The sequence below is a fragment of the Notamacropus eugenii genome, chromosome 1 (genome assembly GCF_028372415.1).
Source record: "Notamacropus eugenii isolate mMacEug1 chromosome 1, mMacEug1.pri_v2, whole genome shotgun sequence".
In the NCBI taxonomy this organism is placed as follows: domain Eukaryota; kingdom Metazoa; phylum Chordata; class Mammalia; order Diprotodontia; family Macropodidae; genus Notamacropus; species Notamacropus eugenii.
Genome location: NC_092872.1, coordinates 290,684,345 through 290,709,286, shown reverse-complemented (window position 1 = coordinate 290,709,286; position 24,942 = coordinate 290,684,345). Strand labels below are relative to the sequence as shown.

At 57.7% G+C, this 24,942-nt stretch overlaps 1 protein-coding gene across 1 annotated transcript; it reads right to left on the bottom strand.

Moving 5' to 3' along the window:
• Nucleotides 1–128: 128 nt before the first annotated feature.
• Nucleotides 129–18,851, bottom strand: PWWP2B (PWWP domain containing 2B). The gene is made up of 3 exons (XM_072629116.1): nt 18,697–18,851; nt 6,891–8,523; nt 129–772 (listed from the first exon to the last, which is right to left on the bottom strand). Exons 1-2 carry the CDS (start codon nt 18,837–18,839, stop codon nt 6,909–6,911), a joined length of 1,758 nt encoding a protein of 585 aa, XP_072485217.1. The 5' UTR covers nt 18,840–18,851; the 3' UTR covers nt 129–772; nt 6,891–6,908.
• Nucleotides 18,852–24,942: the final 6,091 nt, after the last annotated feature.

Here is a 24,942-nt window from a genome sequence, read left to right as displayed (position 1 = left end):
GGGCTCCCAGATCCCAGGGGTGCCCCGCTGGGTTCTGTCCTCCCTGGAAGCCTCCCGTTGCTCCCACAGCACCAGACTTCAGTCTCCCCACTGCCCCCCCACAGAGGCAAGAGCCCAGAGCCGTGGGCTGCGACTGACACACACAGATTTATTTGGGATCTTTGTACATTTAAACCAGTGAGAGTCGCCTGGCTCCAAGCACACATTTTTGGTCTTTAAAGTGACAAAAAGAAGAAAAAAGCCCCCAATCCCCACACCCCATGTCTGTGACACCGAGGAGGGCCAGGCTGGTCTGGGCGCCTGGCATAGAGGAGGCCCCGGTGGGCAGGGCTGGAGTGGAAGACGGATCATGCGGGCAGGAGGGACAGCAGCAGGGAGAGGGGAGCCCTCTTCTCGACTCCGATGGCAGGAAGGAGGTGCAGGGGGGCTGGGGCCCGCAAATGGGGGAGGGGGCGTCCTCTTCAAAGCAGCAGCAGCAACGTGTTCAAGCGGGTCCCCTGCTGGCCCGTGGATCTAAGCTAACTCGGTGTTTGGAATCAAGAAGGATAGATACATTCAGAGTGGGCGAGTGCAGCCCTCCCGGCCGGGCATCGCGCTCTCCACACTATCTCCCCTGGAACAGGCCAGGGTCTCACTCACTTCCCTCTCCTGCAGTCAGACAGAAGCCCACCCTGATGCCCACCCGGGCAGGGGCATCCTTGAGGCTGTTGTGGGGAGCGTGGCAGGAAGCTGGCAGGAGTCATCAAACAGCTGGGTGCCCATCTTCAGTTACCTGGAGGAAAGGGGGGAAAGTCAGATTGGCCCCTCCCCTGACAAGAGCATGGGCACAGCCAGGCATCAAGCCCTCCCCCATCTGCACCCTTCCCACAGGCAGCCCCTCTCCCAGGCCGGGGCTCCCCCTTCCACACCCTCCCTGGCCCCTAGCATCTGAATCACAGCAGCAGTGTAGTCATGAGAACAGGAAAAAACAGCACCTAGCATTTACGGAGCACCAACTGTATGCTAGGTGCCTCACTCAGGTCTTTGGGCTCGGCCTCTGGGGCCATCTGGGTCTCAGGTGGGGAGAAGCATTTGTTTTCCAGCAGAGCTGGCCAGTGTGTGATTAGGAGGTGAGTGACCAGCGAGGTGGAGTCCCCCCTACCCGCCATGGATGGCCAGCACCTTCCTGGCACGACTGTCAACATAGTGAGCTGGGCCAGACTGTGGAGAGATCGACCCGACGCTCGATTCTGTTTGGGGGAGAATCTCCATGGGAAACACCCAGCCTCAGGCCCCAGGCATGCAGTCATCCCTCATCCTGGGGGAACTATAACCAGCAGCAGGAAGAAGGAGGCCATGCTGGACCAGAGGTAGCCTGTCCAGTGTGGCATAAAACAGGAAGCCCTGGTCCCCAACTCCTACCTGGGGGCCTCTGAGCCTCGGGCATAGCAGATGAAGGAGCAGCCAAAAAATCAGCCCATGATCCTCAGAGAATCTGGACTTGAGTTCAAGTCTTGCCTACCCTGTGACCTGGCGGGGAGCAACTAGGTGGCGTCACAGTGCATAGAGCACGAGTACAGTCAGGAAGACCTGGGGCAGAATCTGGCCTCAGACACTTAGCAGGTGGATGACCCTGGGCAAGTCACTCTACTCTGTTTGCCTCAGTTTCCTCATCTATAAAATGAACTGCAGAAGGGAATGGCAAACCACTCTAGTATCTCCACCAAGAAAACCCAGGGTGGGATCACAGAAAGTTGGACACGACCATGGGTGTATCCATCTGTCCTCTTGTCCTCGGTTTCTAAGTCTGTAAAAAGGGCCAGCAGGGGGATCTCTATACCTCATGGGTCATTCATCGCCCATATCACCCCAACAAGGGAAAGGGTGGGCCCCCACCTTGGACAGCACTAAGTCTTGAGTTACCAAGCTACCCCACTGTGCCCCCAGGGGCTCAGGCCAACCTGCTGGTCACTCGCTGTGGCCCTGGCCTCAAGTACCAGGGCCCAGTCCAGCTCCTTCTCCAGACCCAACTCTGCCCCAGGGCAGTGCCTCCCCCCAGGTGTCCCCCCCCCCTGCCCCACACCATCAGGCTCTGGGGGCCTCCAACCTCTCCTAGCTCCACCTCAGACATCTCCAATTAGGCTCGGCCAAATATGAATGCAAACCCACCCCTCCCAGCCTGCCTCAGCACTGTCCAGGCCAGGGACATCTGCAGCCCCTTGCCTGACTTCCCCCCTCCCCCTCTCCTTTCCCCACTGTCTAAACTTCAACCCTCTACAAGGAAACCAGGACGCTGGATGCGGCTTTCTTCCATCCCCCCTGTTCTATCCCCCTCTGCCCAAGGAATCCACCCCCTTCCATTAGTAACCAGCAGGAGGTCCAAGGAAAGGCTGGCCTCGAGGGGGATGCTACAAGAGGAAAAGGCCATGAGGGGGGAAACCATGCCCCATATATGTGAACCCACACATACACACATGCTCTGCTGGCCTCTCATCCTATGCTCCTGGGCCACGCCTGGCTCCCCTGAAAACACTCCCAGGACAGGGACATCTGAGGTGGCGGGGAGGGTGATGCCCTTTCATGACCCAGAAACATTCACCCCAAGCCAGGCTAGACCCAACCATGGGTCGAGACCCTTTTCCTCCACCATGTCCAAGGCAGGGACTGAATATTTTCCCAACATTCATGGCCTGTCAGCTCTTGCAAGGTGGCCAGAGGAGGCCATCTGGGCAGCAGCCAGGCTCCGAGATGACCTCAGTTCCTCAACTGGCCTCCCGGACCGTCCACTCTGGCCCCACTCGGTAATCTGCAGGAACACAGGCAGGAAGGGGCCTGAGAGGCACCCCTAGGACAAACGTAGAGACTGGTGGGCCACCTGATCTGCCAGCTGACCTTTACAGACACCTGGCGGTTCTCAGGTTGTGTCAGTTAAATATCCTCCGAGATGGAGAATGGCAGCCCCCATGCAGATGGCAGCCAGAGCGCCTGGGTTCATGACCTGTTACTGGGGGGGCGAGGGGACCCAAGGGACCCTGGTTGGTCTGCAGTGCCCCACCCCCACCCCTTTGGCCTGGAGAGGAAAGGATGATGGTATCTGGGCTCCTGGGCACATCCACACCAGCACCACAGAGCCTCTGAAGGGCTGGGAGTGCAGGACTTTACTTTCTGACAAACTATTTTTTTCAAGAACAGTTTTCTGACATTCATTCTGAGGATTGTCATAACAGATGTCTGTAAACAAATCTCAGAACTTGGCCCCCGCAGCTGTAGGACCTAAAAGGGCCATCCTCAACCCCTTACCAGGCTAAGGGCCTCCCTGACCCCTGCCACTGTTCTAACTGGTGGGGCAGTTACTAACTCATTCAATTTCCACAAAGACTCAGTGGCCTTTCCATGCAGCCTGTTCCAAACAAGGACCATTCGCTCCACTCCTCCCCACCCCCCCCATGCCCCTCCCCAGCCCTAGCAGCACCAGCCCCAAACAGCCTCTGATCAAAGGGATTGGCTAGAGTACAGCCCAAGTCAGTCCTGGGGGGCAGAGAAGACAAGGTGAGCCCTCTCCCATGGGAGGGTCTTTGGACGCCCTGCCCTTCCCGTCATGGATCTTTCCACAGCCTGCCTGGACTCGCAGCCTGCTCTGACTCTACTCCCTCTCTTGTCCACTCCAGTTTCTCTGCCCCATTCCTCCAGCTAACCCTCCCCGGAGCATCTTGATGGCAGTACCCTGGCCACCTTCCTCAGGCACACCCAGATCATACAGTAGACTCACCCCCAGACCAGGACAAGATGGCCACTGCTAGGCTGGATGCCTGAGGGCACCCAAGCTCGCCATCCCTGGAACCTGTATGTGTTATATGAGCCCAGAATGATGTGGCCCAGGTCTGCCCCAGGGCAGGATGTATGGATGGAACATGAGGCCATGAGCTGGCCCCCATATTCCCTAGAAATTCAGCCACAGCCGTGATGCCTGGGGGTTGCTCATCTCCACATGGACCACAGACGTGCACTAGGATCCGCCTGGCCAGGCTTGGCTTAGGAGCCCAAGGCAGTGACTGTCTCCTTCACTTTCTGGATGACACAGGGGCAGGGGTGAGGGGGAGTGTCATCCAGAAAGTACAACTGAGAACCCCAGCAGGAAAGGTCGGGGGCTGCATCCTGGCCCTGGCCCTACGGTCATTGTCGCACAGCCATGGACCCTCAGTGCAGAGGTCCCCGATGACCAGGTCCTCCTTGGACATTCTGGGCGCCTCACTCAACTTCCCTCAGGCTATGATCAGAGCGGCATCTGCAGCCCCTCACAAGGAAGGGGCTTGTGGGCTCTGTGTACCCTGGTCACCTCCTTCCCTCTCTGAGAATGGAAAAGTCTGGACAAAACTTGGGTTTGAGTCCCATACGACACGTCCACACTGGCTGTGTCCCTAGGCCACAGAGATGGGGAGCTCCTCCAGCCAAGAAATCACTGGCCTCAGCCAAAAACAGAGGAGAAATGAGAGACTGGCGGGGACAGGGATGGCGCCTTCTCTGGCATGTCTGCCGGGCAGAGATTGGGTATGGCTGGGCAGAGGTACCAGCTGAAAAGCGCTGCATTTCCATCCAAGTGAATGAAAAATGAGCCTGCCTAAACCTGAGGTTACCACTTGGGCCCTGCTCTGGACAGACCAGGAAGTGCTAATGAATTCTCAAGTTCTGTGCATACAGCAGGCTTCCCCCACAGACTGCCACCTGGCCCATATCTGTCCTCCTTGGCTAAAAGAATCCCAGGGGAAAAGTCCCAGGTCACAAGAGTGCCCAGCACCAGACACACCAACACTTTGCTGCTGGTGCAGGGAGTTGGCCCCATTAATCGGGAAAGCAAGGCAGAGGGTTCTGGGGAAGTGACTAAGATGCCCACACCCCGTGGGATTCCACAGCAGGCAGAATGAGGCGGGAGCTGCCCCTTCCAGGCACCCAGCACTGTCTTTGGCTGGGAAAGGGGGAACCCAGGAAGGGTGGGGACCTGACCCGGGAGCCCTTCCCCAAAGGGCCCTCCTGGGAACAGTTGCCTCTCCCTTCCCCTTCAGGGGGGGCATCTACTACACTAGTTGGGAATCTACACTGGCTGGGCAACCCTCTCTGAACACTGTCCCATGCTGGAAGGGCCTTTCTCAGCTCTCCTGCCTAGCCTCACCTCCAAGATCCGGATGCCCAGGAGAAGCCCCCTCCTGCCAAGCATGGGCCACTCTCCCATGTTGCTGCCTGGGTTGTCTGACCTCTTGGGGAAAGGGGCAGCTCCTCCATGCAGACCTCCCCCACTCCCAGCTCTCTGTCCTGGGAGGGTCATTCTGTCTAGGGCAGGGGCAGCAGTGGTCATCCCACCCACCTCGCTGTCCTGGAGTCTTTTGCCAGGTTTCTCTCACACTACGAAGACCAAGAGTCCCTGAGTCACTGACCTCTGGGCCCTGGCACAGCCACACCCATGGACATGCCCGATCTTCCCCTCCCTGCAAGGGCTCCACTCTGACCTCAGAGATCCCTGATGTCGCTCAGTCTGGCAGCCCCAGGTCCCCTTCTGGCCCTTAACCAGGCCCTTAACCAGGCCCTCCACTCTGTGGACTTTCACAGGCACCACTCGCCAGTTAGTTTTCTTGCCTTGCCTGTCTCCATCCCTTAGTGGCCCAGCCCAGGGCTACACTGCCCTCTCCTCTCTGGGCTGATGGTACCCCCTGAGCCTTGGTCTGGGCTGACTCCCCATCTGCTGCCCCCACACCCACTCTGAGAACTACAGACTCAACCACAGACATCCTCAGTTCAACATATTCAAAATGGAGCAAATTCTGTCCCCTAGAGCCTTGGTTCTTACCTCTCTAATGACCTTCAAATGCTTACTGGAAACCCTCTCTGTCATCCCCCAGATCCAACATGGTGCCAGGGCCTATCCTACTACAGAGACCCTGTCCTCTCCTCTCACGCTGCCCCCACCACCACTGGCCTTTCCAGTCCGGGCTCCATACCACTGCCAAGTCACTGTTCCCAAGTGGCTCCCTCTGGCCTCCAGGACCAAGGGACGCACTCTGGGCTCTGAAGTCCCTCAGAGGTGCTCAAGCCAAATGTTCAGCACAGGCTGTGGTCTAGCCAAGCTGGCCATCATCTGCAGGTTAGCCCATCTTCTGCCCCCTCCTCCAGAACACCCTCTCTGCTTTCTCATCTCCCAGCAGGACAAATGCTTCCTGGGAGCATAGGCTGCTCTGTGAGAGTCCCCAGCGCCCACACCAGAATCTTAATAATGCAGGTTCCACAGTGGCCCGCAGACCAAAATTGTCTAGTCTGACACCTTTGTTTTACAGGTAAAGAAACTGAGGCAGGCCCACACCACTGAAGTCATCCGCTCAAAGTCATACCAGCAGTGAGAGGCAGGGCCAGACTTCAAGCTCAGATGCTCTAAGGCCATAGGGAGGGAGGAGTCTTTGTCTGCCACTGGTCTCCATTCCTAACAGATCCGAGGCCCACTAGCAGCTCAAGGACAAAGGGCAGAGGGCCGGAGACCACCTCTCACTGGCTGGCGGGACTGTTTACTGGGGAGCAAGAGGCTCAGAGTCCCAGACCACAAAAGGGGCCCCCTCTACCAGAGGTTTCAAGGTTGAATACAGAACCATGGGACACTGGAAAGGTCGGCAGAGAGGTCTACAAGTGACCCCTTCTCCCTAAATGATCTAGTGCTCTGAGGGTCCCCCACTTCCAAGTCCCCTGGGGCTTCCTAGAACAGAGAAGAAGCCGGCCTGGCCTGAGTCCTAAGAAGACCCTTCACTCCTGTCCAGGGTGGGCCCACGTCTCTGGCCCCAGCCAGAAACCAAAAGGATCAGCTTTCTCCCCCTGCCACTCCATTCATGGGGGACCCCCTCCCACCACCCACCCAGGATCCCATGCACACTCACCTGATCCTCGAACCAGAGTTACGTTTCAAACTGGCTTAAGAGCTCCCGGATTTCGGGGCTCAAGTGCTCGGCCGCTTTGGCGGCTTCTGTAATAGCTTTGCGGTACACGCCTTTCTTCTTACGGTTAAATCTCAGTTTGAAAAACTCAGAGAAAGGGGACAGTTTGGAGAGGGACAGAGACGAGGTGGTAGGCGAGCCGAACCAGGAGACACGGGCCTCCCTCCAGGAGGGTGCCCCATCCTCCTTCTGGCTCAGGCTGAGGTCCAGCACACGAGCTGGCCACCACGGGCAGCCAGGGATCTTGCCCCACACGATGTCACCCACGGCCACCGTGCGGCCATCCTCCGTCACGCACCGGGCCACGCTCTGCGTGTGCAGCCGCACCGTCAATGGGGGCACCGTCTTGCGCTCCTCTCGGGACGAGGATGAGACGGAGGCGTCATCCCCGGGCAGGAAGTCGCAGCCGTCAGGGGACGCGGTGTCCGAGCTGGACTCGTCCAAGCTGTCATTGCTGCACACGGACAGGCTGGACGAGTCGGCCTTCCTTTTGTAATTCATGAGAAAAGCCAGGTTGTCACGGCCATCCTTGGCCTGGGAGAACCTGCCGAAGTCATCCTCTTCCCCAGAGCTCCCTGAGGATAGCTCTGCTAGCCTCCGCCGCCTCCTACGCGAGGACCCATCCGTGTAAAAGGCAGATGATGTGTGGGACTCGCGGCTGCCCGGAAGGTCGCCCAGCTCCTCAATTAGCTCTGCCTTGTAGATGGAGACGCTCTGGCCGCTGCCAGGGCTGCCACCAGCACGGGGGAGGCGGTGGGGCTTCAGGCGGATCTTGGGAGGGGGTGCATCCCCCGAAGGCACAGGCCGGGTCAGCTTCAGCTTAGGGATGGAAGCTGGAGGGCTGCCGCCAGGCAGTCGGTCCCCGGGGCCAGTGTCTCGCGCCTCTTGGTCCTGGCTGCCATTCTGCAAACCCTGCTGGGGACAGAAGGGCTTGAGAGAGCCGTGCACACGGGAGGGGATCTTCACGACCTCCCCCTTACCCTGCGGCGTGCTGTAGGAGATCTTGATGACAGGGCTGCGTGGCACCAGCTCGCCCGCGCTCTTCTCCCGCTTGCCCCGCCGCATCTCGTAGTCCAATTCCTCTGGCTTCTTGGGCTCCTTGTCTGGCGCACTCAGCCGCCGCCGTGGCTTGGTACTGGGCTGGCTGGCTGGGCTCTCCTCAGGGTTCAGGGTGTTCTTGCATTTCTCACAGAGCACTCGCCGTGGCCGCAGCCGGATGGTGCTCATGATCAGGCGGCCTGGGTCCCGGTTGCGAGAGAGCCGTCTCTTGGTGCGCTTGATTGTCCGTGGGGGAGGCTGGGGAACCCACTGGTTGTATGTGTGTCTGAGCCAGAGTGGGTGAGGAAAGGGGGCGCCTTCAAAATAGGGGGGGAAAGGAGGGGCACTCCCAGCAGGCAAAGGGGGCACTGGAGGTGGGGCAGGGTCCAAGGGCTTTTCTGCGGGTGGTGGAGGTGGGAGGATGGTCTCAGGGGCTGGGGCATCTCCTTTTTCTTCACACGGGTCCCAACGTGAGCAGCTATCTGACAGTGGGGCATCTCGCTTCGGCAAAGACAAGGGAAGACCAAAGAGCCCAGACCTGTGGGAGTAAAGAGAAAGGGACACAAGATGAAAAGTGGGCATGGATTGGCTCCCCCTCCCACAATGTCCCATCCCCTTCCAGCTGGAGCAGGGCAGGGAGGCCCTTGTCCTGGGCTGGCCCTCAGAGGGGTCTCTGACCACTGGTCTGGTCTGGGAGAAGGATGGGAGAGGCTTGTCACACTGGGCCCACTCGGGCAGGCATGGTTTCTGACACTGCTGACCAGCCACGTCTCCTCCTCCCTCATGACCAAGGCCTTCCTGGCTCCATGCACCCACAGACTCTTCCCTGATCTCCCCTCTCTGTGGGGGAGGCCCAAGCCCTGACCACCCAGCCCTCCAAGGGCCCCGCCCCACCAAAGGGTTCTAAGTGAAAATGGAGGAGGCCAAGAAGGAAGGACCATGTCAGAGTGGGCAACCAAAGAGGTGTGGAGGGCACAAGGCAGAGGATGAGGGAGACATGGGGCACCAGGGCTAAGTGTTCCCAGCATCAGGCCTGGAGTTCAAATTCAGCCTTAGACATCCACTACCTGGATGATGCTGGGCACCTCACCAAAACCACTGTCTGCCTCAGTTTCCCCAAAGGCAAAATGGAGGTCACCATAGCACCAGCCTCCCACGATTGTTGTGAGGATCCAATGAGAGGACAATTGTAAAGCGCTTAGCACAAGGTCATACACATAGTAGGTGTCATAGAATACTCACTCCCTTTTCCCTCCCAGCGCCCACCAGAATGCCAAAGCTGGGACAAGGGTAACATGCATCAGTCAGGGCTTGACGTTGTTGTCTTATTCAGAATCTAAGGAGCTGTGATCTAGCTGTCCCACCTAGAGATAGCTCAAAACCCTGATAAAGGTAAGCCAAGATGGCTTCCAAATGTGATGACCAAAGAAGAAAAAGCTCTTTTTAACTCATAACACTGGTAAGACTACAGGGAAATGGGCACTCATACATTGTTGGTGGGATTGCAACCTGGCACAAACTTGGTACCATCAGTAATCCAGAGTAAAGGTTCCCCCCAAGTTCATCATCATGTTCCCAAAGACATGTGAACAGGATGGGAGTTAGGGGTAAGATCCTGCCTGCACAACATCCACAGTCATTTAATTTGTAATTGTCAAGCAAAGGGAAACCTGCAACCTGCATCTTATGGCAGGAGAACAAGTAGGGGTTTGTTAGCCATGGCTCCTGGTGCTGTAGAAAATGCTAAAACAGAGTGGCTACACAAGACCTGGGGGTCAACCGACAAGAAAAGGGGCCAGGCAAAGTCTGCAGCACCGCACAGTCCCCAGGACTTGAAGCTTCAGCGATTCACATCTGTCCTAACTCTCCTGAATCACAACTGTTAATCTCTATTTGCCTCAATTAATTGGCTCAGATGACAATTCCCTGGCTCTGGAACCACAGCCCTGAGGCTGTACTGCCCTGACTGGAGAATCAGCCAGGGCCACTACATGGGTCATGAGACAGGCCAGCCTTGACCATGGACCATGCTTCACTGTCCATCCAACCATCTAACTTGGTGGTCTCTTCTGGCCAATCACCCAACAGTGGCTCCTCCTGGACAGTAACGTGGCCACTGCACCAAGAAAGACCATCCACTATCTCTTTACCAGAACAGAAGCTGCTAGAGGGCAGGGACACACTTATCTTTTGTAGCCAGGGCACTCCGGACTGTGGGAGGTGGCTATTATCTGGGCAGTAATATCTATTAAAGTTATTTTAACAAGCTCTCTGGCCACAGACAGACTTGCCACCTCCATCCCCTGTTTCCTGGGGACATGGCACAAGACATGGCCTTTCTGGGCCTCAGTTTCCTGTTTGCACCAACCTTGATGCCAGCTCCTGGTCTGCAACCTGCCCACACACCCAGGTCCTGTCAGGCCCAAGGTCACCATCCCATCCTGCAGACGTTGCTCCCCTGGTCTCTCTGCAAAGTGTCCGTGCCGTTTTCCAGAGGTAGAGAGACTGGGGGCAATTCCATGAGCTCCTACACTGGCTTCCACAGCTGGTTTTATTATAGTCAAATTATTAAAGAAAAATGGCTATTAAAATAGCTGCCTCAGAAAATCTCCCTGCCCCCACCGCCACAAGCTGGGGAGGCAGGCACTGCACTGAGAACACAGCAATGAGGCCAATGCCCAGAGAGCAGAAAAGGACCTTGAGGTACCAAGACCTGGAAATGAAAGGCGTTCCCCAGACCAACATCGCTGCACTTCCAGAAAGTACAGAAAGGATGTTTGGGAGGGACCTGGGAAAAATCTGATCTGATCCAAAGGGAAGAGAGCAGCACCAGGAGAGCATCGTCTGCACAGCTCCATGCAGATCAGCCCCTTCTGACTGATGGGGATTCCCAGGGACGACCATGCCCATCTCCAGTCAGAGGGGCCAGACCGAGAGCGAAGCGTCTGTGAGCTGGCCCAGTGGCCTAGACACATCTGTCAGGAATGCTCTCTTTTTTAATCACTCAATGTGGGGTCCAGGGTGAGTGGGGAAATTGTTAACTGGGGAAAGTGGGATTTTCAAAGTATTTTTGGTGGCAGGACAGAAAGGCTAAAGGCCACAAGGTTGCAGCAAGCCTAAGGTCTATGCCTGACTTGGTCACTTCTAAAGGGCTGTGCTCTGCTCTGAAAGCGGAAAGACCTTGTTGGCAAAGACACTAACAGAGCGGCAAGCATCCAGAGGAGGCCAGAGGTGCCTGGAGCCTCCCTGGACGGCTGTCTGCCACAGAAGCCACAACTTCTCCATCAAGGGAGAACCTGGTGACATCTTTAGGCCTGTAAAGGCTTCCCAGGAAAGACAAATGGCGCCAAAGGACAGGGCCAAGACAAAGGAAACCCAACTGTGACTCCACACTGGAGCAGAATGCACCACAATGGAAGGTGATGAGTTTCCTATCCCAAGGAGCCTCAGCCAGAAGACCCTTAGCCCAGAAAGAGATCTAGGTGGGGAAACGTGTCAGATGAATTCTGAGAGTCTGGTCCTTATCTTGCCTCCAACATGAGCTTCAGGTGGCAGAAGGAGGCCTGGACAAACATCACCTCACTTGGCTCCCAGCTCTCCCTCTGCATGTGACCTTCTCTACCTCTTAATTTTCATCCAAAGAATAAGGGAATTGGCATGAAAATGGCCCTGAAGGTCCCAACTCAGCTTCAGCCTCTGAGCTTTGGCAACCTGTCTCCCTTCATGATTGAAGCCAAAGGAAGTCACGTCTATAGCCGAGGGTCATCGATGCCATGTTGGTGTCAAGAAGGCCATGTATGACTAAGGTGATTGACTCCAGATCTCTCCAACAAAAATGTTTAAAAGGTCCATGCAATCTCAAAGTACTTTAAGCAGAAAGTAAATACACAGCATCCTTCCAGGCATCCCTGGGGAAGCTCCTGCCCCAGGTTTCCTGTCTAACTGAGTTTTCACTCCCCCTTCCAGTTTCCCCAACAATTCCCTCTGTACAATCACTCAGCCCTGAGAGAAATGCTTCTCATCTTCCCAGAGCAGCAGCACTTGTGGCAGCCCACAAGCAGCCTGCCACTTCAGGAAGCTCCACAATTTGTCCTAACGGGAGTTATGGGGGCCAAGACTTGTGCTCCCCGACCAAGTCCAGTCTCACCCACAGCAGAAGAGTCAAAGCAACATCAAACTCAAGAAGACTGACCACAACCATGGCCCCAGACTTGGAAGATGATATCCCTGAGGCTCCAGAATCAGACCTGGGCAGGGTGGCTCAGGTGAGTGGGGAAGATATCCAGAAACTCCCAAGAAGACTCTCCAAATGTCAAGACCTCATCTGGCAGGGCAGAGCAGAGCGGGGGCCCCTCAAGGACAGATCCCCAGCTCATCAACAGGGGACCTCTGACCTGACCCCCTTCTGACAGGGGCAGCTGGTACCCTAGCCTCGGGGGCACTGTAGTTGTGCCAGGCTTCAAGAAAGCACCCATCACTGCTATCCAAGCTGCTACCGCCACCCCATGAGACCCAGGTCGGAGCCACACCAAGTCCCACAGTCTGAGGTGGCAGGGAAGGACCCATCCAGCCTATCCAAGTCCTGCTCCCAGATACCCCTTCCTACCAGGATGATAGAGCCCCATAATACCCACCCAAGTCCTCAGGCTGTTCAGTGAGGCCCTGGCCATTTCTGCTCCTACTGTGAGGCCACCTGCAGCCCCTACCAATATCATGTTCCCTAAGTCAAATCCAGCAGCAGGCCCCCCATGGCCACCCCCTTTGCAGTTTGGTTCACAGCCCTCAAGGACCACACTGCTTTCATTTGGCTTCCTCTCCTGTGGATTCCTCAATCTTATGCCCAGCCCAGCCACCCGACCCTGCCCAACACTTCTTGGATGGAAGTCTCAGGTGGGAGCCCTCCTCCCACCCCAGTTGCCAAGCTTTGGGGCCCCTCTTGGTACTGAAATTCTTACTGCTGCCTAGGCTTGGTCCAGCCTTCTATGGGCTGTTTACAGAATCCCAGACCAGCTCCACGCACACGGAGGCTTAGATGCCCGGCCCCAGGACTGGCCGAATCGGTAAGACCTGCCTCGACCCTCAATGAGGCCCGTGTGTCCATTCATCTGCTGCTGTTGGCGTCCCCTCCAGACCCACCAGGCCACAGTGGCAGAGAGGCCTTTCCTTCCCAGACTGTCTACACATGCCAGTCGCAGAGAGCAGGGCCCACTCTGGGCCTGAGGGCAGCCCCACCAGCCTGTGCCTCGTGGTCTCACATGGGAGGAAGCCATGACCACACCACGAGGTGTTTCCACTGCTGAGCCCTGCACCCCACCTCCTTCTGCTCCAGTAGGGAAGAGGGACAAGGGAAGACAAACCACCCTCCATGGTGCTAGGCCTTGGCTCAGTGCCACCCACTTATTGTGCCCGTAGGGCCTCGGACCACACACACAGGCTGTCAGCAGCTGGTGAAAATGAATTCTTATCCAGGCTTGGCCAGAAAAGTGAGGGTCTCTTCCCCACCAACCTGTATACCCAGAAAGTCACATTCTGGAAAACTCAAGGCAGCTTTCTCCTTGCCTTAGAAGGGGAGGGGAAGCTGATAGGAGTCCAGGGACTGGCTTGTTCTAGGATGTTGTTGGGGGAGGGGGGACAGCTCTCAGTGCCAGCAAGAAGGAGACCCCTAAGCAAGCAAGGAAGCTCCATGATGCCCGCCCAGAGCCAAAGAACCAGCAGGCTGTCTGCGTGGAAGGAAGTTTCTTTTGGAGCGCTGCAGGGATCTGTCTTGGCCCAATTCCAAAGAAGGCCCAGGCTGCACAGGTGACCAAAGGGCGCTGAGATGGCTGGCAGACACAGGATCCAAAAGCCTCTGCAAGGTCCAACCCGGACTGAATCTGAGAGTTCAGTACACGAGGCCTCTTTTGGGCTTCTGGCAAAGGGGCCAGGATACTTCCTAGGAGGCCAGCCTGCCAACAGGGGCGGCTACTCCTCAACCTGCTGGGCCAGGCCCCTGAAGGAAGATTCCGGGAAAGGTTCCTGGGGCTAGTGTAAAAGGAGGGAAGCCTGCAGCCAAAGCGTCATCAAAGTAGGCCTGAACATGCTCCTTTTAAGTTGGCAAAACTCTCCAGGGACCTGCTTACTCCAAGCCTGGGGGGATGGGGTGGTCAGTGAAATTAGCCTCATTGTACAGATGAGGGTCTGAGCCTCACACACACAGCCTCCCAGCTAGTGAGAGCCTGAAGGATTCAAATCTGGGTCTGACTCCCCATTTACCCTCATCAGGTCATGTGGCCACCTCTAAAGGGCCAGACCCCAAGTAAAGCTCAAATTCCACCACCTCAGGACCTTCTGCTTTTCAGAGGGGAAAATGAGGGGCAGGGACTGACCGTCCCAAGGTCAGAGCCAGGAGGCAAAGGGTCCTGAGACTTCAAACCCTGCTCATCGCCTGCCCTAAGGCTTCACCAGGCCCCGCCCCCATCCGAGCTATGGCAGGGGCAGTCTTAGAGCAACCAGAGGCTCCAGATTACAAGAGATAAAATGGAGGTTTCCATTCTGCACAAACAAAATGAGTGCAGCTGCGAAAACATTAGAAGTAGCAGACTGGAAAAAAAATCAGATCCATCTGAGTTGGGCCAGATACTGAAGACAGAAAGGTAACTGGTCAACATTTGAGGGAGGGGTCTCGGTCAATAAGGGGTGGGAACCAAGTCACCAGGGGTACTTGGGACCAGGCCACAATGACACCTAGGAGCTGGCGGGTACCTCCTGTGAGCAAGGCCTCGTGCCTCCAATCAGGTGAGGCTTGATCTCAGAACAGGAGCCAGAACGAGCACCAGGGGAAAGGAGCAGCCAGGGCCGGTCTCTCTGGGGTCCCAGGCCCAAGCTTAGGCTTAGAACAAGGCAGAAAACAGGGACCCTTTCCTTTCTTTTGTACACTTCCTGTTTTCACCAATGTGCTCTTTGTCTTTTCCCACCATGAAGGCAGCCCTCAGGGGTCACCCAGGGCCTCCCTGGGCTCTGGCTCCCCCTTGGGCTCTCCTTCCTACCCCACAGCTACCCAGATGACACCCCTGCCTAGACAGCCACCACTCTGGCCTCTGCCTCCTGGGGTACTAGCCACCCTCCACTCTGCCGAGGGATGAGGCTGAGGACCCTCCCTCCTTTCTGCCTGGCATTCAAGGCCCCGTTCCTGCTTCCAAATATGCCTTTACTTTCTGGTGAGGCCCACCTCCCCATCCTTCCTTCTCATTGCCCCTCCCCCAGAAATAGAGCTTCTTCCATACCCTCTCTGCCACAGGACCCTCTTCAGCCACCACCATGGCCAGACTTTCTGCCTCCTCCCCCGGGCTCGACTGCTAAAGCTTCCTCACTGGCCTCTTTGCCTCTGTCTGTCCATCTATCTCCCTCTCCAGTTGGCCAAGAACACCTGCCCTCCTCTGAATACGAGACCCCTGGGGTGGCTGGGGGCAAATTCCCCAGTGCCTGCCTTTTTCATGGGTGGTCATTACTATAAATCCTGGCCCCAGCAGACATGCTCACAGGTGCACACACTTCATGAGCGTCCCAGCAGTCTAGGCCAAGGCACAGGAAGCCCTCTCCCCCTTTTGGGCACCAGGCAGAAGGTGGGCTGAGGGCCTGAGGTAGGGAGCATGGCACATGACTCATGATGCCACTTCCTGGAAAGCACCAGATGCCCGCAGTGGCTGTTTCTGTTGCATCTCACAGGCTTTGGGGTGAAAGAGTTTTCACTCAGGTCCAGGTCAGAGACCTTGGGCCATGAGAGTCTACATACTTTCAGGGAGGGCCCTGGAGCCAAGAGGTGACTGAGCTTCTGAGGGCAGGGCAGAGCAGACACACTGCAGTGAGGGGGAGGTGAGGGTACCCCACTGCTAACATGGGGGGGCCCAATCTGAACCTGACTTGCAGAGGGGGGCCACGGCCTCACAGTTTCCTCCTGGGGAGGCATGAGATAGCCAAGTAGGTGATTGACCTCAGCTATAGGTTCCTCCACTCTGGCCAGTGGGCTGTCTGGGGATGCCAGGTCTAGCCCAGCCCAGGTTTTCCTTCCTGAGAGATCCTACAGCACCCCACAAATTCCCAATTCTCCTGATGCCCAGTTCACTCTCAGGGACGAGGGTCCGAGTTTATCTATCAGGAGAGCGCCAGGCAATCTGGCCCAGGGGATACCAACACCCATATTCTGGGGTCACATTCCAGTCAGCCTGGCTCTTCTTACTGGCCCCAAGTAGGCTTAACTGAAGCGAGAGTTAAAGAACCATGAGTGTGCAGGTCTCTGGGAGGAAAGATTCAGAACAAAAATGATAGGGATCTATCATTGGGGTCGGGGGGACAAGAGAAAGGGGCCGTGCTGGGTGTCAGAGCTGCCCCCAAGAAGGGGGGGGTCCGAGTCACATACAGAACGGTCCCAGGAGAGGTTCCTGGGGTACCCCTTCCACGTGCACATGCATACATACCCAGGGTCCCAAGAGAGGTCCCTGGGGTGCTGCACACACAGTTCACCATGGAAGGGACTGTGCTGACAGGTCAGTGTAGGGGGCTAGCTGGCCTGCCTGATGGGAAGGTCAGAGGGAAGGCAGGTACGCCCAGCCACACACACAGGCAGGCCAATGAGCCACCCACTTCCCCAGGAATGAACAGTCCACCACAGTGGCCTACCCAAGGCCTGGCAGTTAGGTCAGGTCTCTCTGGGCCTTCCTGCAGCCATGTTACAGCCCCCTGGTGATGCCCTTCCTCCTCCACAGACCCTGAGGTCCCTGCCAGCTTGGCCACTATACTCTCCTGCCCCTAACAAGGCACATCTTTGGGGACACCTGATTGCCCAAGACAGGTTGGAGGGATTCGCTCCCCAACCCTCTGCTTCAGGGGCCAAAATGCTTTCCTCAGGACTCTGGGAGCCAAGCAGGAGAGCCTTCCCCGAGGCCCAGAGTTGTGACTTATTCAAGGTCACTCAGCCTGGCTTCCAGAGAGGGCCTCCCTCAGCCTCAGGATTCCTTGGTTCTGTGGCAGTTTTTAAAAAGGATGATGGCTTAAAGCCAGACACCCCATGTCAGGGCTGACCTCAGCCCAGCTTAGAAAAAGCCTCCAGGGCCCAGGCTGGAGGGCCACAAAGGCGACTTCCCCTTTGGTGTCCCAGAGGCCCCCTGTCTGATCCCTGCAGAGGCAACTTGCTCCTGTTCAGACTAGGCCAGAATGCCACGGCTGCCACAGCCCCCAAAGGCCTGCAGGGAAGGCCCAGGAAGACCCCAAACACTGATCTACCACGGGTGCCAAGTGCATGGCCTTACACAATGAAGCATGGAAACTGGGGCCTCCCTGAGCGGTCCACACGGAGGCGCTTCCCACACCCCCAGCCCTCCCTTCACTGCAGGGGCAGAGGGAGGCCTGCCCCAGCCCTTAGCTTGCCCCCTACCAGCTTTGGGAGAACCTGCCCTGGTGCACTCAGCCTGGGGGCCCAGTGGGAAGGGGTGGGAGTAGAGGACACAGAAGCTGCAGAACAGCCCCCACTCCCCTCAGCCTGGCCACCCTAAAGGAGGAAATGGAGCAGGGGAGGGGGCTGGCAATCACCAGAGAAGAAGTAGCTTTAGCTCCCCAGGAGGCCTCACCCACCAAGGGTCTTCAGGTAGGTCCCAGGCCCCCAGGGGACTGTGGGGGGAACACAGTGTGCCTCCCTAGCTCCTGTGGCCTCTTGATCTCTCCTGTCCTCCTGGCCTGTTCCTGAACCCAGGCCTAGAAGGCACCTGCAAAGCAGATGGAATTCCCATTCTGGGGAGGGAGGCCATGTTACCTCCTAGGCAGCCCAGCTAACGAAGAGAAAACGTCAGCAGAGGAGCTGTCAGACGCATGGCTTCTCTCTGAGCCTTCTAAGCGTTTGAGGAAGAAGGAAAAGTGGAGGCTCAGCCTCCCACCAGGAACCTGGGGGCAGTTTCCAAAAGATAGGCTGACAGGAAGGCAGACCAGAAGACCCTGGTGTCTGAGTAATGCCCAATCAGGGACCTGCCTGGAGGCTGGAGCCCAGACACCAGGACCAAGAGCCGCAAAGGAGAGCAGAGCTGGCTCCCAGGCAGGTGCGGGGGGCCCACCCCTGGGGTGCCCTGGTCCAGACCCCAGTAAACTCCCTGGGCACCTCTACAGGGCAACCCGACCCCCTCCCCAGCTGCTGCAGAAGTCCAAGCCTGGGAGAGCAGTGCCTCGGAGGCTCCTTGGGGGTGTCGCTTTTGGGGGGCCAGTAGACCACATATGTGTATTTTCTTCCCAACACCCTCCCCTTCTCCTAGGAGGGCTGGGGAACAAAGAAAGTTGCCTGAATGAGCCAGGGCCTGGGCTCTGGGAGCCCCCACTGCCGCGGGGTGGTGGCTGAGCAGGTAACAGCACCAGAAAGCCCCAGGGCCAGGGCTCGGGCCTTGCAGGCCCCCTGAAATCGGGAGGCCCCTGGCCCTGGAGATTTCTAGCACAGGCCCCGTGGATCCCCGGGCACCGAGTGCCCAGTCTGCCCGCCGGGCTGCCAGCCTCAGGGGAGGTCACCGACGGCCCAGCTCGCCTTTCAAGCGCCTGCTTAAAGGGAAATCGAAAGCTGCAGAAGCGGGGATCCAGCCGGGGGAGGTGCTGGCCCCCTTTCACCTAACTGGGGGCTTGGTGCCCGCGCCCCTCCCCCTCCCCGACGCTGCCCGGTGCCCGCGCCCCTCCCCCCCAGCTCCAGCAGGCCCCCCCTTACTTTTTGCCGCAGTCCAGCAGGATGCCCGTGAAGCTCCGTTCGCCGCAGCTCAGGGTGACCACGAGCGTGTCCACGTTGACGATCTGCTCCACCCTCACGGGCAGCCGGCAGCCCACCCTCAGCTCCGAGGCGCGCGGCTCCATGCCGCCGGGCTGCGCGGGGCTCCGGGCTCAGCTGGAGCGGGGGCCGGGCGCCATGGCTCCCCGTGGGCCGGCCGGCCCGGCCAGGGCTGGGGGCGCTGACGTCACAATGCTCCGCTCCCGGGAACGTTCCCCGATCGAATTCTGCAACCAGGGGCCCGGGTCAGGCTCGGGAAGGGAGGGGGTGCGGTTCGCGCGCCCCCCGCCCCCACCCAGGCCCCCAGCACTAAGGGGGCAGGGACAGAGGCACGAGGGGGGCCACCTGCGAATGTCGAGGGGCCTGGTCACTGGGGGAGGGGGAGGCCCGCTCCCACGGAGGGTGGGTGGGTGCGGGCAGGCGCCCGGGAGGGGGCGGGGCCCCAGCCTCTCCGCCCCCAGCGCAGCAGCCGCGGCTCCTCGGCCCCTCCCCCAGCAGCACCGGGGTGGGGGGATGGGCAGCCCGGCCCCCCAGCCTCGGCTAGGGCCCCACCTGGCAGATCCCTCCCGGTCCGGGTTAGGGGCCTGGGCTCGGGCCCGCCATCTAAGGGCCGGGGCCGCGGGGGCCAAGGTCGGGGCAGCGGCCGCCGCTCCCTCCTGGGGCAAACATCCCCGCCCCGGCGCCGGGCCGGGGAGCCTCGCCCTCGCCCGGTTGGGGGGCCCTCCCCGGGGTGCGCGGGGCTCCTGGGGTCAAGGGGGAGGAGGCCCATCATCCTTCCTTTCTCTCCCCACTCTTCCCACCCGGCCCGGGCCCAGGGGGCAGGAAATGCAGCCCAGCTCGTGGCGCGGCCTCGGAGGACCCAGGGACGAGCCTGGCCCGGACGCCCCCATTCCCAGACTCACCGGGCGCCGGCTGCAGCAGCTTTTCCCTGCCGGCCTCAGGGTGGGGGACGGCCGCGGCACAACGCCGAGCGGCCAGAGCGCTGGGTCGCCTGTCCCAGCCGGGAGGCAAGCCCTGAAGGCCGCGCCTAGCGCCGCGGGGTGGGGTAGGGTAGGGCGGGGCCGCGTTACCTGAGCGCCTCGGGTCACACGGCCGACCTGCGGCCCCCGCCGGAGCCGGGCTCGGGGGCGGGGGGTGGAGATGGGGGCTGGGGAAGCCTGCGGGCGTGTCGGGCTGGGAAGGGTTACAAGGTAGCGCTCTCGTGTCGGCACGCCCCCTGGCGGAGAGAGCGGGGCCGCTGCCCCAGGCGCGGGGGTGAGGGGCGCGCGGACGAGAGAGGCTGGCACCCCGGCTGGCTCCTTCCGGCAGCGTGTCCACGCCTGGCGCGGGGCCGGCCCGGACTGATGTGCCCCCGCCCTCCAGCCTTCTTCCGGGCACCACGGACCCCATCCCGGGGTGGGAGGGGGCAGAGCTGCCCCTGGGCCAGCGGGTCAGATGCCCTGAAGGCAGCCTTCGGGCTCACTCCCCGCCACCCAGAACAGGGCATTGCACACAGTAAGCACTTAATAATCTACCTCTTCTCGCCTCAGTTTCTCCATCTGAAAAGGAAGAGAGCACGTGACCATCGGTCCGCTGGGGGGGGGGCGGGGAGCCTTCCGGTGCCGCAGCACTCATACCACCAGCGTGGACGAAGCTCCCCCCGTGACACGCATGCCAGACCCTGTGCTGACGAGGGTCCCATCGCCTCAGGGGGTCCTCAGACTCCGTCTGTCCACTTGAATTGGGGTCAAACCGAAAGCGAGGCCAGGCAAGGCCGCCCCGGGGGAGTCGCCACCCAGGAAACTCCTCTTTGACAGACGCCGGACGTTTTTTTAGGCTGCCTGTTAGCACAGGACCGGGCACTTAGTAGGTACTTAAAGAATTTTTATTGAAGACGGGGAAGAACCAGGCTGTAATCAGCGGCCGAAACTCGGGGACCTGCTGACCCCGCCCGGATGGCTGCAAATCCATACCATGCGGGAGCCTAGAAATTCCTGCAGGGAGCAACCTTTCCGCGGTCCCTTTCCCCAGGGGTTTGACTGGGGAGCTCGCCTGGGGGCTGAAACGGGCCCCGCCGAGAGGTTCTCCCAGCCCCCTCCTCCCTCCCGCCCCAGGCGGGCTCCCGGAGGAGCGGGCCTCCCCCCCTACCCCGCCCCCAGCTTCACACACCCACTGGGTGGTGCTGGGAGGCCTTTTGTCCCGTTTATTTGCAATCCGACAGCCAGGCATTTCCACGGAAGGATTAGCAGTCCGGCTTTAAATCCCTAACTCTGACCCAAGTGTGCGGGCGGAAAGGAGGCATTCCTAGCCCACCGGGACCTTCCAGTCTTTTCTGGCAGGATCTGCAGAACAGGGACCGACTTGGTCCCAGGATTTCACTGATAAAAGAAATCCCCTGGGTGACAGGCTGGCACCTCTCGGCACCAGAGAACGCAGGAAAGGAGACGGCTCTTTCCCAGGGTCGCACACACAGTGTGTCAGAGGCAGAGCAGCAACCCAGGCCTTCTGGTTCCCCTCCCCCAAGCTTCCCAAACCGAGACCATCCCCTGAGTTTTTTGAAGCACCTGCCCAGGAGCTGAGAGACTCCAAAGAGCCGCAGGGCTAAGGTCCTCAAGGACAAGGAGGGCCGAATGATCGGAGTACAGAGAGGGCAAGCCTGTCTGCCAAGGAATAGGCAGTTGCTGAGGCTACAGCCCGAGACTGAGACCTGGGCCAAACCAAGGCATGTGCTCCTTGAGCAAAGGCTCGGCCCTATGGACCAGACTTAGGGGATCTTTGGAGAGGCACCTTGCCATCCTCCTGATGGTTGAAAAGGGAAGGCAGGAAGGCAATTAGGAGGCAGTCACAATGAGCCAGGCAGGAAGTGGAGACTAAATTGGGGAGATTGACATGGGGGAAAGGGAAGAGATGTGAGGTGGAGTCATGAGAAAAGTCTGAGGGGAGGGGTGGCTCCAAGGCCTTGGGCATGAGTCATGGGCTGCCATGAGCAACAGGGAGGGCGGCAGATCCTTCCACAGACCTGGAGGCTAAGGTCTGAAGCAGGGTGGGGTCCCAGGGGAAATGTAATGTGTTTGAGATGGCAGGCCTCTCCTGTAGGAGGAGGTTCGGATGACTTCCTGGAAGCAGCCTAGAAGGACGTGGTCATACAGGTGGGCAGAGAACCATGACCTAGGGTGGTCATGCAACCCCAAGGAGAGAGTATCAATAGTGGGGTCACCAAGAGGGGCTTTATCAAGGACAAGGCCATTGGTGGACTTAGCAGTTTTGTGGGGTGGCGTGGGATAGGGGGATGGAGATTGAGGAGAATTGTGAGGAAGAGAGAGAAAGTAGAAGGCCAGTGTAGCCAGGGAGCTGAGGCAGACAGGTCAAGCAAGAGGATCTGGACATGCTCTCAGAAGGCAGCATCCAGGAGCCAATCACTTTGAAGACACTGGAAATTAAGACGGACACTCAAAGGGGAGGAAATGGGGGAGCAGGGCACAAGTAGAGGGTGTAGCCTTGGCACGAGGGCATCTCTTCTCTGAGAGAGAATGGCATGTGGATGGGGGAGGAGGGTGATGCTGAGGATATCCAAACATGGATCTGAGAGGCACAGGGAGATGGTGACAAGGGCCCCTGCTTCTCTAGAGAGAGTGATAAAGCAGCACTCTGATGAAGCATTTGATATCCAGGGCTTTGATCATGCATATGACTCCCTGCTGGCACCAGGAAGTCTGAAGCCAGGTCCTCTGGCAAAGAGAGGGGTAGAGGCTGGTGTGGGAGCCCTAGGAAGAAGTTTGGAATGACCACTGGCCAGGAATGCCCCAAATCAAGGGGGAGTAAAGGGGTTTAAAGACAAGGACCAAGGGGCTTGTAGTGGCCACGAGACTTCTGTCAGGCTTGGTTCACACTCCCTGGCCAGAACCAAGGCAAGGATGGGCAGGGACGACAGTGTGAGATTTGGGGACAGAAGGCGCCAGGACCAAGGATGGTCTAGAAAGGAGGGAGGATGGAGAGTCACTGGTGCCCTGCTGCTGGCCCAGCCTCCCTGGGGTCAGCCTCCCTGGCAGCTCCTCCCAGCTTGAGGCAGGAATGGTGGTATTACCACTTGCAGGTCCTTCCTCCTCAGCATCGTTTCCCCCTTTGAGGGTAATGCAATCCCTGTGTATCACCCAGGGTCAGGGCCTAGGGGCTCTTAGCTACCAACCTACAGGATGCCCCCCCTTTCCTGAGAGACCTCAAGGCCTGGTGACATCTTTCTGTCAATCCTCAGTGGCTGCTGTCACTCATCCAAGGGGACCTGAGCATAGATATGGATCCTCCCTCCAAAACCCTCCAGGTCCAGGACTGTCCTCAATGTCTAGCCACCTCTAAATGAGGGTAGAGAGGATCATTGAATCCACGGGAGGTGAACTCACCAAGCAAAAAGGGAAGTGAGAAGAGGGAAGGCCCAGCACCAAGCCTTGGAGGACACCTGGGGGAGCAGCTATGACCTGAATGGAGATCCAGGAAAGAAGATAGGGAAGGACCAGTCTGACAGGTCAGGGAAACCCGAAGAGCATCCAAACACCTAGAGATAAGAAAGATCCAGAAGAGGTGTTCACACCCTCTTTTAATGGGTTAAGGACTTCTGGGACACCCAATGAATGAGTAAAGGAATGAATTCAGCATTGCAATAACCTGCTACAAGGACTCCCACCCATCTCTAACCACTAAAAGGCTTTTTCTAAGATGCAAGTTGGATCCAATCTAATCCAAGAAATATTTACTAAGCATCTACTATGGGCTAAGTGTGGGCAGTTAGGTGGCATGGTGCAGTGCAGAGAAGTCAGAATGACCTGAGTTTAAATCAGATTGTTCCTTTTTGTGTGACCCTGGGCAAGTCACTTCACCTTGTTTGCCTTGGTTTCCTCACCTGTAAAATAAGCTGGAAAAGGAAATAGCAAATCATTCCAGTATCTGCCCAGAAAAATCTCAAATGGGGTCAGAGTGGACAGACAGATGACAAAAACAACCAATAACATGTGGTAAGAGCCCTCAATTTACAATCTAATGGGGGAGCTACACAGGAGGCAGGAAAGGTAGTGGACTAGGACATCCCTTTTTTTGGGGGGGGGGGGGATGTGGAATTTTGTTCCATGAAGTTAAAAACCAAGCCAGGGCAGAGTAGAATGAGCCCCAATGTCCAGTTTCTGCCTCCTATAAAGAAAGGCTTGGAAGGACTCCAGCACTCCACCCACCATCCTGAATCTGAGTGGGGAGGAGCCCAAGGGAAGTGGTGTCAGTCAAGGCTTGAGTTAGCCCAGGGTGACAAGATTAGAAGTGATGAGTTTTTCCTGAGAGGAGGAGCCTCAGGAGCAGCAGATGTAAAATGAAGTGATCTCAGAGACCATTTCCTGCCCTTTAGAAAGGGGGATGGGGAGGAATAGATACCCATCCTCTAGTCTGTGTGGGGGGGTTAGGATTATCACCCCCTACTGTCAACTTCAGTGGCTCCCTATGGTCCCCTGGAGCAAATAGAAGGCCCTCTGTCTGGCATTCAAGGTCCTGCATAGCCTGCCCTCCTGCCTTTCCAGGCTTCTCACACCTTACCTCCTGATAGCTACTCTTAGTCCAGCGACAGCAGCCTCCTGACTGTATCCATTTCTCAGCTCTGGGCACTTTGGCCATCTCCCATTCCCCCATCTCCACTGACCACTGACCACTGACCTCCCTGGCTTCCTTTAAATCCCAACTAAAATCCTGCCTTCTACATGATGCCTTCCCCACCCTGTAAATCCTAGTGCTTTCTCTCTGTTAATCATTTCCTGTTTATCCTGTATGTATTCAATTCATATATATTGTGACCCCCCAGTAGATTGTAAGCTCCTTCAGGGCTGTTGGGGCAGGTAGGTGGGACAGTGGATAGAGCATGGGACTTGAAGTCAGAAAGACTAGAGTTCAAATGTGACCTCAGACACCTTAGACAAGTCACTTCACCCTGTTTGCCTCAGTTCCTCACTTGTCAAATGAGCTGGAGAAGGAAATGGCAAGCCATTTTAGCATCTTGCCAAGGAACTGCCCTCCTCCCACCCTAAAGGAGTCAGGAAACTTCTGAAATGACTAAACTACAACGACATTTATTCTGTACATATTCGTTTTCCATGTTATCTCCTCTCAACAAGCTCCTGAGGGCAAGGACTGCCTTTTTTTTTTTTTTTTTTTGCTTCTTTGGATAAATACTGATTGATT